Source organism: Theropithecus gelada, chromosome 3, assembly GCF_003255815.1.
Source record: "Theropithecus gelada isolate Dixy chromosome 3, Tgel_1.0, whole genome shotgun sequence".
Classification (NCBI taxonomy): domain Eukaryota; kingdom Metazoa; phylum Chordata; class Mammalia; order Primates; family Cercopithecidae; genus Theropithecus; species Theropithecus gelada.
Window position 1 is genome coordinate 87,720,325 of NC_037670.1, and position 14,803 is coordinate 87,735,127.

The 14,803-nt window shown below is 39.7% G+C and overlaps 1 protein-coding gene across 2 annotated transcripts in view; it reads left to right on the plus strand.

Annotated features, from left to right (window-relative positions):
• The window catches only part of C3H7orf31 (chromosome 3 C7orf31 homolog), a 45,832-nt gene extending 33,233 nt beyond the window's left edge, over nt 1-12,599 (plus strand). For both annotated transcript variants that reach the window (XM_025379592.1, XM_025379593.1), the window contains 3 exons: nt 5,980-6,154; nt 6,461-6,552; nt 10,483-12,599. In XM_025379592.1, the coding sequence (XP_025235377.1) occupies nt 5,980-6,154; nt 6,461-6,552; nt 10,483-11,304 (1,089 nt within the window). In that variant the 3' untranslated portion in view covers nt 11,305-12,599. The remainder of the gene's footprint in view (nt 1-5,979; nt 6,155-6,460; nt 6,553-10,482) is intronic.
• Nucleotides 12,600-14,803: the final 2,204 nt, after the last annotated feature.

A 14,803-nucleotide genomic window follows, 5' to 3' on the forward strand; every position in this document is an offset into this window, starting at 1 on the left:
ACCAGTTAAATCCTTCTCTGAGAATGGAACTCATAGCAAGAATGCCTTGTTTTTCAAGGACTTGTAACTTGCATTTCTGGGATAATAGTCTTCTCTCTCCTTCTACTGTACCCAGGAAAGGAGAAGGGACACTACCAACCTGATACACAGGTCCAAAAATGTGTCACCTAGCTGCAAAACAGAAAACTCCAGGAACCATATGTTAGTACTTTCCATCCAAGCCAATAAGAAAATCTGTATAACATACTGCTCCAACACTTATGAGTTCTGTGACCTGGGTAACATACTTAATCCTTCAATACCTGGTTTCCTCATAGATAAAGCAGGAATAATAATAAAATCTACCTGATAGTGCCGTCCTGAGAATGAAATACACAGAAAAGCACCCAGCACAATATTTGTACATCATAAGCTCATAATAAATATTAGCTGCTATTATTATTATTAATTATTATTATTTCAATGGTTATAGTATTTTGTTGACCTAGCAACATAAAGAAATGGGTAACCTTGGAAAGGAGAATATTCCACATAAGAACGTTAACCTTTTAAAAATTAATTCCCGGGGCTTCATGTTAACAGAGTGTGTTAAATGTCGTTTTTCCCTCCTCCTTTCACGTTGCATGTGGATGCAGCAGCTCTGCCTTCAGCAGCTACTGAGATCAGGCGCCCCTTTCCCACCCAGACCCCAGAGCTGCCCTAGCTTTGCCTCTTCGGACTGGCCCAGTTTTCCAGAGTCATTAGTGGTCATTGCACTTATCACTCTATTCAGGGCCTCTTCTGCTACCCTTCTCTTCCTGCTGAGATCTCTTCTCACTGACCATTTCCATCCATTACCGAACCAGTCAACATTCCTTTTCCTTTTCCAATTGGGAAACATAAATAGGTTTTATTTTTGTTTTGAGATGGAGTCTCGCTCTGTCACCCACGCTGAAGTGCAGTGGCATGATCTCAGCTCACTGCAGCCTCCACCTTCTGGGTTCAAGCGATTCTCCTGCCTCAGCCTCTGGAGTTGCTGAGCCCACAGGTGTGCCCCACTATGCCCAACTAATTTTTCTATTTTTAGTAGAGACAGGGGTTCACCGTGTTGTCCAGGCTGGTCTCAAACTCCTGACCTCAAGTGATCCTCCCTCCACGGCCTCCCAAAGTCCTGGGATTACAGGTGTGAGCCACTGTGCGCGGCCCATACATAGGTTTTAATACTTGACTCTTCTGGACTGTTTGTGTCATTGCTTACTCAAGTGGCTGAAGACTTTTGTCCGATTTCTCAAGAGCTTGAATGTCTAGCCTTAGCTTTTAGGATATGAGAATAGTCTCTAGGATGAAATCTACCTTGTAATAATTTTTTTGATAAGATGAGATATAATCACAAAGGTCAAGTGCTATAAGCCTCCTTACCTTGGACTTTTTGAAATGTTTTTAAGAAAACCATTTTCAAAGCCTCGCTGAGAATAACACAATGTTCATTACAACCCAGTTTTCTGCAAACCTAAATATTTGGACAGACCCTTGGCTTCCCTTTGAGAGACAGCTCACCAATATCACCCCTTCAAAGGGGAGCAGTTTTTCTCCTTGATCCACCTGCCATCTTTCCAATCTAAACTGCCCATCCCCATCCTAGAGATACTTTCCTCATTCCAGGGACAGTTCTCTCTCCAACATACCACCCATACTCCACACTCATCCTTAAGTGGCCAGAATGAATTTGGTGATCATGCGGGGACCTCCTTTAGAAAGGAGTCATCTTATCAAATAACTGGACGCCCACAGTGCACCTCTCCGTGGCCACCAGCACCCTGTGCCCCCTGCCACCTGTTCAGGCCCATTGACATACAAGGGGCCCAGAATGGGAAACAAACGGTCTGTCTCTCTCCTCATCTACCGTCTCACACTGCCAGTGTTCCCGCCATTCCATCTCAGGCAGCACTGTTATCCAACCAGGTGTCCTCTTCTCCCTTCAGCCCTCTTTCCTAAGCCCTGACTAGATGCCAAAAATAATTCTCTCTGCCAGTCTCTTATTTGCTCCCTCTCTCTGTCTCTCTCTCTCTCTCTCTCTTTTCATTCCAGATGTAAATGAACAAAGTGCCTTATCATAACCTGTTAGTGTAAAAATGGTGCTAATACAATAGAATTAATTAAAATATCTAATAAAGAACCAGTATTCCCAAATGCTAAGGCCTCTGCAAATGGCAATGTGGTCTCCACAGTAAACCTTTTAACCTCCCCTATTTAACCTGGTTAAGTCCCATCATTCAAGACTAAAATAAAACAAACAAACAAAAAAACTATATTTGCTTTTTTTGTTTCATTTAATATATTACAACCATGTTATTTTAGTGATAATTTATGGAGTTTTGGTGCCTAGCACAGAACTCTCAAAACCTTATACATGGTTTTGCATGCAATAGGTATTCAGTAAGTGTTTAATAAATAGGTTATGAGTTACATATATGAGCTATGCTGGGAATGTAACCACAATTTATATAGTACTATTCCTCTGAGAATATATTCCAAATTCAAAACAACTAATGCCACTTCTTTGTAGACTGGAGTGTCTGCCTAGAAACTAACATCTCAGGAACTGTAATTCCTTTCTGCTGTGGGCTTATCTTCCATATCAGATACAAACTCTACCCTGAGTTTAGTATATTGAGCCAATGAATACCTTTGGAGTGAATGGTTTCCACCACCCCTCTCTCACTATCCTCTCAGAGTAACATCCCTTTAACATACTGAAAACTGATCAGTTCCCCTCTCAAATGTTTCCTGCCTCTTTAGTCCCTTCTCAAGACATCACAGGCTACAGTAAAATTTCACATTGCTTATTTCCATTCCCACGCCCTTGAATGTGTTTCAGTAGGTCTCTGTTGTTAGTTCAACCAGTGTAAGACACAAGATTAATCCAGCCCCGTAGCACAATATTTTTTTAAAAGTCCTTCTTGGCTGGGCATAGTGGCTCACGCCTGTCATCCCAGCATTTTGGGAGGCCGAGACAGGCAAATCACCTGAGATTAGGAGTTCAAGACCAGCCTGGCCAACCATGGTGAAACCCCATCTCTACTAAAAGTACAAAAATTAGCCAGGCGTGGTGGTGGGCACCTATAATCCTGGCTACTTGAGAGGCTGAGGCAGGAGAATCACATAAACCCGGGAGGCAGAGGTTGTAGTGAGCCAAGATCGCACCACTGCACTCCAGCCTGGGGGACAAGAGCAAGACTCCATCTCAAAAACAAAAAAAACAAAAAAAAAACAGTCCTTATTTCCAAGTAAGCTGGCTCTGCAAATAATGAAAAAGATAAGGGGATCAAAGGGGGCTTTCTTTATTCCTGAATAAGTAAGACACATATTTGTTAAAGGTTTACAGGGGTAGCAGTGCCTTTTCCCATGAGTACTCTATGTGTAAAATGGAATCACTTCAATCTCAAAGGGTTGCTATGACCAGCATAACCCTTAGGCCCAGGAACTTTAGAAGGCCCCACACTTCAGAGGGCCAGTTCTGGCCTTCCACTGGCTGTGGCCCTTTCTGTGGAGCAAGCAGGTATGTTCATCTGGAGCCCATGCTCCCCTGTCTCCCTCCCCTGACCATGATCTTGAACCACAGAATTCCCTGACCAAATGGCTTTGAACCCAATCCTAGGCCCTTCTTGGGGTCTATTCCTCAACTCCATCCACCCACGGGTTAGCAGTGCTGCCAAGCTGGCATATACCTCATGGCCAAAGGAGTGACCAAAATATGACTGCATGCCTGTTTGCTAGAAGTGGGGTGGGGGATAAATGGAGCGGGTAAAGAAGAAAGCAGTCAGGGTGCTGAGGCCAGGGACCAGCGGCTGGCTTTTCCTGAACCACCCTGTCCCAGTGCAGAACTCGAAGTAGTCCAAGAAGTCCAATTTTAAACCTGGAAAGGAACATATTTTATGTAACATTTATTTACTTGATTTATAAATTAAACTATTTAGACAAATGGAATATGGACTTCCTTTTTTTTTTTTTTTTTTGAGATGGAGTCTTGCTCTGTCACCCAGGCTGGAGTGCAGTGGCGCGATCTTGGCTCACTGCAAGCTCCGCCTCCCGGGTTCATGCCATTCTCCTACCTCAGCCTCCTGAGTAGCTGGAACTACAGGCGCCCGCCACCACTCCCGGCTAATTTTTTTTTTTTTTTTTTTTTGTATTTTTAGTAGAAACGGGGTTTCACTGTGTTCACCAGTATGGTCTCGATCTCCTGACTCGTGATCTGCCTGCTTCGGCCTCCCAAAGTGCTGGGATTACAGGCGTGAGCCACTGGGCCCGGCCCATTTGTACTTTCATCCCAGGCCCTCAGGTGTTAAGGGTGGGTCTAGCTGTAAGGGCACCCAGCAGCCTAATGTTCAGGAAATGCTAGTTCCACACTTGCCACCACTATCCATACCTCTGCTCCTGCTGTTCCTTTGGCCTCCACATCTCTGTGCGTCATTCAAGGCCCAGTTTCTGCGTATAACATGACATGGCCTCTCATCTCCACCCTCCCTCCCTGTTTCCCAGCTCCACTTCCCCATTCAGGTGGAATCAATCTCTGCCTTCTTTGAACTTTCAAATAATTGTGTCTCATGGTCGAGCATGGTCTATAATCCTAATGCTTGATAGGCTGAAGTAAGAGGATCACTTGAGGTCAGGAGTTTGAGACCAGGCTGGGCAACATGATGAGACCCTGTCTCTACAAAAAGTATTTTTTAAAGAAAAAGTCGGGAGTGGTGGTACAGGCCTGTATTCCAGGCTGTTCAGGAGGCTGAGGCCAGAGGATCACTTGAGCCCAAGGGTTGGAGGTTTTGGTGAACTATAATTGTACCACTGCACTCCAGCCTGGGTGGCAGAGTGAGACCCTGTCTCTGAGAAAAAAAAAAAAAAAAGTACTATATAAATTTCTTTCTTTTTTTTTTTTTTTTTTTTTTTTTTTGAGACGGAATCTCGCTCTGTTGCCTAGGCTGGAGTGCAGTGGTGCGATCTCCGCTCACTGCAAGCTCTGCCGCCTCCCGAGTTCACACCGTTCTCCTGCCTCAGCCTCCCTAGAAGCTGGGACTACAGGCACCTGCCGCCACGCCCAGTAATTTTTTTGTATTTTTAGTAGAGACAGAGTTTCACCGTGTTCGCCAGGATGGTCTCGATCTCCTGACCTCGTGATCCGCCCGCCTCGGCCTCCCAAAGTGCTGGGATTACAGGCGTGAGCCACCGCGCCCGGTCCATAAATTTATTTATTTTACAACAAAGAATTACTTTTTAAAATCTTTTTGTCATTTGTGTTTCATGCTTTGTCTCTGCTACTAGCGTTCCTGGATGGCAAGATTTGTTTCAGATCCACGCTTGTTTCTAACCCCTACTGTGCACATATAGGTGCTCAGTAAATATTAAGTATCATAAGAGAGATACTGAGAAAAGGTGAATTTCTAAGTAACCAAAAAGACTGCAGTGAAACTCACTTATTCACTCATGTTTACATGCATAGCTTTTTTGAAAATATAAAATAAAACTCTATAGTTATGTCTGAAGAATGAAAATTTCATTTGAATTTGAGTGATGTAAACTTCATTGGAAATTCATAAAAGACATCAAATGGTTTCATTTCAGGCATGGAAGGAAAAGTAGAAGGCGTACAATTTTAGCTAAACTTAGCCAAACGAGCACCTCAGAGCCCTTTGTATTGCTAATAAAATTTCATTGGAGGTAGAGTATTCAGGGACATTTCTCCAATACACATTATCAAAGTCCCTGCTAAGGCAAAAGACTTTTAGAAAAGACCTTACCATTTATTTGATAGAATATTGTGTTTAACTCTATATATGGTTCCAATTATAGCAATTAGTAATTAACTAGTAATTAATGACCAAAAAAAACCAGTATCTGACTTCAGCCTGGAATTTCCTTTGCCTCTTTCCTGCTGAGATGATGAATCAACTCTTATTCTACTAGATGACATTAACAGCAGTAATCTTTATGTTCATATTTTAGTTTCCTAGAGGTGTTGAGAAAAATAAGCCAGTATTCTACCCAAAACCTCCTAAAACCTTCGCTCCTAACACTTCTTTAAATTCATGGGACCCTATTTGCTCTGCCAAAGAAGCCAACATACAAAGAAATCTTGAGAGGTCCCACTGGCTCACTTCGTACACTCATGATTTTACAGGTATGAGTTCACTTTCATAACAAGTAAAAATTAGAACAAAATTGGAATATTTAACAAATGCTATGACAAGCTTTCAACTTCTCATATTTTTGCCGTTTTCTCAATCTAAGTATTTAAATCCTAAGTAATAGGAATTAAGGTGGGTGGTAAATTTCTCTTCATGGGTAGCTGGGAGGTAGGGTTGGTTTTCATTTTATTGGTTCTAATTATATTACAAAGGGAATGGGTAAGTTTTCCTATAAAGGGTAATATAACTGCCGTTCTTTGTTTACCCTAACAAAATAATAAGACGATGTTTCCATTAAGGTCTGGGGCCCATGGACCCCCTTGAACTGGATGATTACCATGAAAAGGTGGTAGCAGAGTTAACAGGACAGATAGGATTTGACCCAGAGCCTGTAAGTAATTACAGTCAACTCTCAGTTATTTGGGGGGAGAGTGCTGGGCTCTTTCTTGGTTTGCCACTTTTTGTGTCACGGGTTTTAGCAACCAAGTTAGCAAATGGAAATTTTTATTCATTTTAGAAGTGAATTCTGAGCTGATTGGAACTGGTTTGAATACTGTGTCTGCTGTTTGGGAAAACAAGCAAGATTTATTTTCTTGGGCTATGCGCGGTGCCTCACACCTGTAATCCCAGCACTTTAGGAGGCTGAGGCGGACAGATCACGAGGTCAGGAGTTTGAGACCAGCCTGGCCAATATGGTGAAACCCTGTCTCTACTAAAAATACAAAAATTAACCAGGCATGGTGGCGCTCACCTCTACTCTCAGCTACTCAGGAGGCTGAGGCAGAAGAATCGCTTGAACCCGGGAGGCAGAGATTGCAGTGAGCCGAGATCGCGCCACTGCACTCCACCCTAGACGACAGAGTGAGACTTCATCTCAAAAAAAAAAAAAAGATTTCTTTTCTTCTTCAGAGTGTTTTTGTTTTTTTTTTTAAACAGATTTTCTACTGTGCTACTGTTGCTGAAATAACTTACAAAAGAAGCAGTTTACAAAAGAATTTAATAATTTAATGAGATTCCTAGTAAATTCCGTAGATCTTTGCTTTTTTTTTTTTTTTTCTCTTTTTTTTTTGAGACAGAGTCTCACTCTGTCACCAGGCTGGAGTACAGTGGCACGATATCAGCTCACTGCAACCTCCGCCTCCTGAGTTCAAGCAATTCTCGTGCCTCAGCCTCCAGAGTAGCTGGGATTACAGGTACGCAGCACCACACCCAGCTAATTTTTGTATTTGTAGTAGAGACGGAGTTTCACCATGTTCACCAGGATGGTCTCGATCTCCTGACCTTGTGATTCGCCCACCTCAGCCTCCCAAAGTGCTGGGATTACAGGCGTGAGCTACTGCGCCCAGCCCTTTGCATATTTATATATCTTGTACATTGCCATGCTTTTGGAGAAATAAAGGCTTCCTCTTGCTATTCATAATAATTGAGAGCTGGCTGAATTACAATTAAAAGCCAATACATTCTCTGCAGATATCATAGAGACTTTTAAATTGATTATGCAAAATGGCCTGGAAGAAATAATCAAGCCCTTTAATGAGCAAAGTTGTCATCTATTGGTTTAATTATGTAAATGAGATGAAATGACCTAATAGTTTGCATATGTGTTGTTTTATTTGAGACCTAAATTTTCTTCTCGACTACAAATTTTGAAAACAAAATTAACATTTTAAAGATATATAAATTGTGAAAAACACATGGAAAAACAACTGTAAGATTATTTCAATTTGAACACTTTAAAAACTGAGCTGGGTCAGGCTTGGTGGCTCATGCCTGTAATCCTAGCACTTTGGGAGGCCGAGGTGGGTGGATCGCCTGAGGTCAGGAGTTCGAGACCAGCCTAGCCAACATGGTGAGACCCCCATCTCTACTAAAAATACAAAAATTAGCCGGGCGTGGTGGCAGGCACCTGTAATCCCAGCTACTCCGGAGGCTGAGGCAGGAGAATCGCTTGAACCAGGGGAGGGGGCGGAGGTTGCAGCGAGCCAAGATCATGATGGGCCGGGGAAAAAGAAAACAAAAAAACTGAGCTGAGGGCTGGGTGCCGTGGCTCACGCCTATAATCCCAGTGCTTTGGGAGACCCAGGCGGGTGGATCACCTGAGGTCAAGTTCAAGACCAGCCTGGCCAGCATGGTAGAACTCTGTCTCTACTAAAAATACAAAAATTCGTCGGGTGTGGTGGCGCATGCCTGTGGTCCCAGCTACTCAGGAGGCTAAGGCGGGAGAATCGCTTGAATCTGGGAGGCAGAGGTTGCTGTGAGCCAAGGTTGTGCCACCGCACTCCAGCCTGGGCAACAGAGTGAGACTCTGTCTCAAAATAAATTAATAAAAATAAAAACTGAACTGAACATACTTATTTTACATTACCTTCAGCATTTCCTAAGTTGATATAAAATCATAACACCAGGAGCAGGTTTATAGACTGTGCTGTATCATTCACTGAAGGGTTTTTAATGATTTTTATGTGGAATTTGCAATGAGCATTCTCTAAGGATAGAAAATATTATATGAGCACATATTGTCAGGTATGTTCAACAACTGTCCAGATTTCCAGAGATTCGACCCTGTATGGTATGTACAAAATACATATTCCATTATATACAGAATGTTTGCCAAATATATTATACGCAAAATCATTGTGCAAGCAAATCAACTCTTAAATATTTATGAATAACAAGATAAAATATACCTAAGATAATTGGAAGTTTAAAAGAAAGTTTTAGTGAATCTTGCTGGTTTCTGATTAAATCATAAAGAATAGACTGGGAAAACATGTTTTAGTGGTAATAAAAATGTGTATGAAATGTTTTATTGTAGTAGTATAAAGTAAAAGCACTAAAAACTGCTTCTTGCATACAGGAATATATATGGTCAAAGTACAATATGATAAGTCCTGTCCTTTTTTATGACAAACTTAACAAAGCACGTCAAAGAGTTGAAGTTTTTTCTTTTCATCACAGTATTTACTCAAACTTGATTAGCTATAGGCTGTAACAAACTTGTTACCTCAATATGGAAATTTCTCTATGAACAGACTAGCTTTCAAATGGATGTTCCTAAGTCCGTTTTTTGAAGTCCAAGCTACCGTGATTATTTTCTCACTAGTCTCATTTGTATTATCTCTGCTGTCAATTCCATCATCATTATACATACATTCTTTGGTAGTTTTTTTACTTTAACATATTATTATAAAATGTTTGAACATACAGAAAAGTTAAAATAATTTTATAATTAATACCCATATACTCACCACCTAGATTCTACCACTAACATTTTTACTATGCTTGTTTTATCACATAATCTATTCATCTTTCCATCCCTCTAACCATCCATCATCCAGAAATAATTAAAATATTTTATGCATTTTAGATTAAATTGCAGACATTAGTATACTTCACTCCTAAACATTCAGCATGTATATTATCAACCAGAGTTCAATATTTGTTTGCAGTTGTTTTTTCTTTTAAGGTGAAATAAAGTTCAATTGCACAAATCTTAAGTGTACATTCACTGAGTTTTAACAAATACACCTTTGTAACCCAAACCCCATCAAGATACAGAATACGATCATTCCAGAAAGTTTCCTCCTCATACCCATTCCCAGTCAGCTGCATCCTCTTCCCACCACCCAGCGTGTATCTATTAATAGCCCTTTAAATACACTCACTACTTTCGCAGTTACCAGACATAATTGAGTTCATAATATTTATAAAACAACTTAAAAAGAAGCACAGACATGACACCTCAGACCAGTGTTTCTCAAAACATAGCACATCTCCAGCCTCACCGTCACCTGAAATGCTTGTTGAAAATTCAGCTTCCTGTGGCCCACTACAGACCTTCTCACCCACAATCTTGGAGGGCCTTAGGAGCTTAGGAATTTCATTTCATGCCAGCTCTGAAGATGATTCTGATTCAGCCAAGGTTTAAGGGCACTTGCTAAGGCCTAATAAAGGAGACTTTAGCTAAGATTAAATAACTGCACATACTGCTAATGCCATCTGTTAGTGACGGACAGAAGTTTTATTCCAGTGATTCCTTTATATCTTTGAAGTTTAAAAGCAGAATTCCCACACAGAAAGAGTTCTGTATATCCAAATAAAACACATGCCCCTTTCATATTCACTAAAACCATTAAAGGAGGAAAATGTATTTGGACCCAAATTTCAATGTCTTTAAATTAATATCAAAGAGTGTTGCAATGTACACCCCTACACCCATCTCATGTGTACTCAGACAGTGAAAATGGGTATGACTTTTGACCTACTATTTATGGCAATATCCCTGATTAATTTTTTTCTCCTTTTTATCCCACAACTACAGCAAGAAAAATTCCATCCTGTCTTCAAACCTCCCAGACCATTGGAAGGACGAATTGCCCGATTAATTCAGAACCGGCGTTCTCTGGAGGCTATAGTCCAGCAAAGACCACGTTCCTGTCCAGACTGTACTCCTAGAGTTTTGTGTAATTTTCATACCTTTGTACCCAGTTCTAAAGAAATGATGGCACTTAGTGATAACACACCAGCAGGTGTGACCCATAAAAACCAGGATATCGAAGAGAAGATTATAGAAGAACAGAGCTTGCTGTCTACGTATGAACTCCCATCTTGTTACCCAACAAAAGATCTGACTAGCATTTATGACATAAAGCCATTTCCAAAAATCACAGATACTAAAAAGACAGAAGATTTATACTGGAGACAGCAGTCACTGAAAACCCAACCCACACCTTACTGTAAACCAAACCACTGGATTCACTACGAAAATCTTAAATCTCCCCTGCGTGATCAGTATAATATGTATCCAAACCCTGTTAGCCTTAGTAAACCTAGTGTTTTACAAAATAAACAAGACACGGAAGCTTTCACTTTAGAACATTTTTTAAGTAAGCCAGAAGAAGAGTTGGTTTTGAACATGGAAAACAATGAAGAAACAAGACCTATTCTTGGTTGGATTCCTAGAGCTGGAGTGACCAAGCCTCAGACCAACCTGCTGGAGCTTAAGAACTCTTTTTCAAAAACTGGTGCACAAAAGCGTTTCCATAAATCAATTCTAGAAGACCATAAAGACCTCAGGGATAATGAGCATTCAGGGATGAAGCACCAATTCTATGGCCATAATTCCTATTATTTCTATAACTGAGATACTCATTCTTCCCTTCAAAACCCAGCCTCTTGCAAGAAGCTAAAAAATATAACAGAATTTCCTTCATATTGCTGGATTTTGTTTTCTAGATTAAGCCACAAGGACCTTGTTAATGAGGTTTATGCTTTCAGGAATTTAAGTTAGTATCTGGTTGGAGGACCCCAGAAAAGGTGATGTTCTGACTTCTTGAAAAGTTTAACAATTTGGCAATAAAATATTAGAACTAGAAAAATGTATAGTCTTTAACCTCTCATCTTCAGATTATACTCTAAGGAAATTTTCCAAAATCGCAAAAAGCAATGTGTCCAACAAAGTTTACATCGTTTCACCAAAAAAAAAACTGAAAAGCTGGAAATAACTCAAATGATCAATAATTAATTAATGACTATACAAATTATAATATCTTAATAAAATAAATATGAGAACACTGTCCCTTTATGTAAATTTTTGTACATAGTAGCGTTAGATAGAAAAGACAAAACTCAAACACCCAGTTAATTGAGGGATGGACAGCTCTACAAACTACATTGTCTTAAAAGTATGTGGACTCTGTTCCTTTATGTAAACATATAAAGAAAATAAGTCAGCGAAAAAAATGAAACCCAAAACTCTCCGCATGTACGCATTACAAATTGAATTGTTTCCTTACTCTTAACCTTCTGACTAAGAAACATAACTATTTCTTTTATGCGGATAAAATTATTTTACTGAAGATCTAGCAATGGCTTTAATTAGCAGCTGGTGAGTTGTAATTATAGCAAGAAAGGAAGGCTTGATATCAGTTATTACAGAGTGCCAAATCTTCATTTCTGGAGTGTGTTCTCTAAGAGTTTGGCTAACTCCCATATGCAAGTCAATTCATTTAATGTGCCAAGAGGTAGATTTTAAACATAGTCTATCATGGAAGTTCAAGAGGAATTTCTTTAAGTATTTTGTGAATATTTATTTTAATTTTACGATCAACATGTCATTTGGTTATAATCTCCTTAAAACTATTCTAAAGTTGGAGAATTTTGTTCCAACTGCATTCTGTACAGCACTAGTTACATTAAGTGTCACAGGAAGTAAAGGTTTATGTGGTGAAATAACACTGGGGAAATCGGATCAACAATGTCAGTTGCATGACTTGGTCACTGGGTTCTCTACGGCTTTTAATATGTAATGCAATTGGGAGTGTCTGACGTGAGGGAGATAAAGATAGTGTACACACTTTTTATCACAGAGTAGATCACTGGACTGGAATTCCAAATGATAAACTTTGGAAGATGTAACTCTCCGGTATAAAAATTTGAGGTTTTGATTGCACTCCTTGAGTTTTGTGTAATGTTCATACCTTTGTACCCAGTTTCCCTGGGTTGCATGGAAATTAGTTAGAAATTACATTCTAAATACAGTGTTCACTCTGCCTACCTCCCTGCAAGGGTGGCGCAAGGAGCCTTCTCCTTAGACATTGTCATAGTCATCCTCCTCAACTAAGAGGAGGTCAGCCTTTCCTTTAATTCTGCTGATTGTTAAAGCTAATGAATCTGCCCTTATTTGATGACAGAGAATACCAAACTCCAAGCATGCTCATCAAAAGCTCAATTTTTTGTTTTTTGTTTTGTGTTCTTTACAAAATGTGTTAGTTTACTGACTCTTTTGTTTTTTATTTTTATTTTTTTTGTTTTTTTGTTTTGTTTTTGTTTTTGTTTTGAGTCGGAGTCTCACACTGTTGTTGCCTAGGCTGGAGTGCAATGGCACAATCTCAGCTCCCTGCAACCGCCGCCTCCTGGGTTCAAGCAATTCTCCTGCCTCAGTCTCCCAAGTAGCTGGCATTACAGGCACCTGCCACCACGCCCGGCTACTTTTTGTATTTTTAGTAGAGAAGGGGTTTCACTATGTTGGCCAGGCTGGTCTAGAACTCCTGACCTCGTGATCCACCTGCCTCAACCTCCCAAAGTGCTGGGATTACAGCGTTAGCCACCACGCCCAGCCTACTAACTCTTATTTTTGTCCTACATTGGCAACCTCTTTAATATCCAGAGATTAGGTATTATAAAATTAAGACTGGCTTGTCTAGTACATGCACAATATATACAGTACGGAAAAGTTAAATCAAATGAACATAATGTATAGAGCGATGGATAAGCTAAAATGTTCTAGTACACATTAGCAAAACACCTTTTGTAATTTCCTCCCTCCTCCCTCAACCCAATGAATGATACAGAGAGTACACTGTTCACAGAGGTGGTATAACAATTCTATTATACTTCCAAACACAGTATTCTCCATTAATTTTTTAAAGCTATTTACAAAAAGTGTTATTCTACTACTTCTGCTTTTAAAACATCAGGCACATCCGAATATCTTCAAAGACTAGCTATTTCATATCAGAACATGTCTACTATATACACAGCAGTTAAATTACACACGTTACAAAGGTCACAATCTGAGAGATCTTCTAAATATGACCACTTTGGCCTTGAACCATTCCATCCTCACTTCCTTCTCTCTGCCTTCAATCCAGTGACAAACATAAGCATGTGTAATGCTTAGAGATGGTTGAACAAATTCATATCCAGAAGTCATTTACAGAACACAAGCTTGCCTATTAATTTCAACACAAAGTGTACAAAATGTGCTAATTGTACTAAGTATTTTGCATACACTGGCAACCTCTTTAACATCTAGAGACTGGATGTTGCAAAATTAGGATTTGTCTATTATATACACTATATATACAGCAAAACAAAATGCACAAAACATACAGAAAAAAACAGCTCCTGAAAATATCCAAATATGAACACACTAGCATATTACTTTTTGCAATTCCTTCCCTCCTACCTCCTCAAAACCACTGAGCAGGTACAGACAATACTACACTGCTCACAGAAGTGCTGTAACAATTCCATTTCCAAAAGCCAATATTTCCTATGAATTTTAGCAAAAAGTGATATTTTACTACCTCTACATTTAACATACATAAGGAGTTAATTTGTCCACTATGTGTACAGCAGTCTTGAATAAATTGCACACATGTAAGAGTAGTTATAATTTGAAAGAGCCTTTTAAAATATGAACATTCTGGCCTAGAACACTTCCCATCTCCATCAACTCAGTGGTCAATAATGCTCAAATTTTCAGAAGGCAATCCTCTCTGGAAATTTTAAAACAAAATATATAAAACATACTCGTTTACTAACCCTACTTTTGTTATACACAAGTGACCTCTTTAACATCTAGAAAGACTAGATGTTGTAAATTAGATATTGTTTATCCTTTATATACACAGATAAGTACAATAAAATGCATAGAAGTAAGGAACAATGGTTAATCTTGCCTCACTGTGGACACCAGCATAGAGCTCTTTGCACTTCCTTTTCCTCTCTCCTGGCCTGAAACGGTGCACAAACACAATGTGTACTACTCAAGAGGTGGCTTGGCCATTCTCCCCCCAAACATTTCATAGGGAATTTTAACAAAAAGATATTTACAAAATATATTATTTTACAACCTC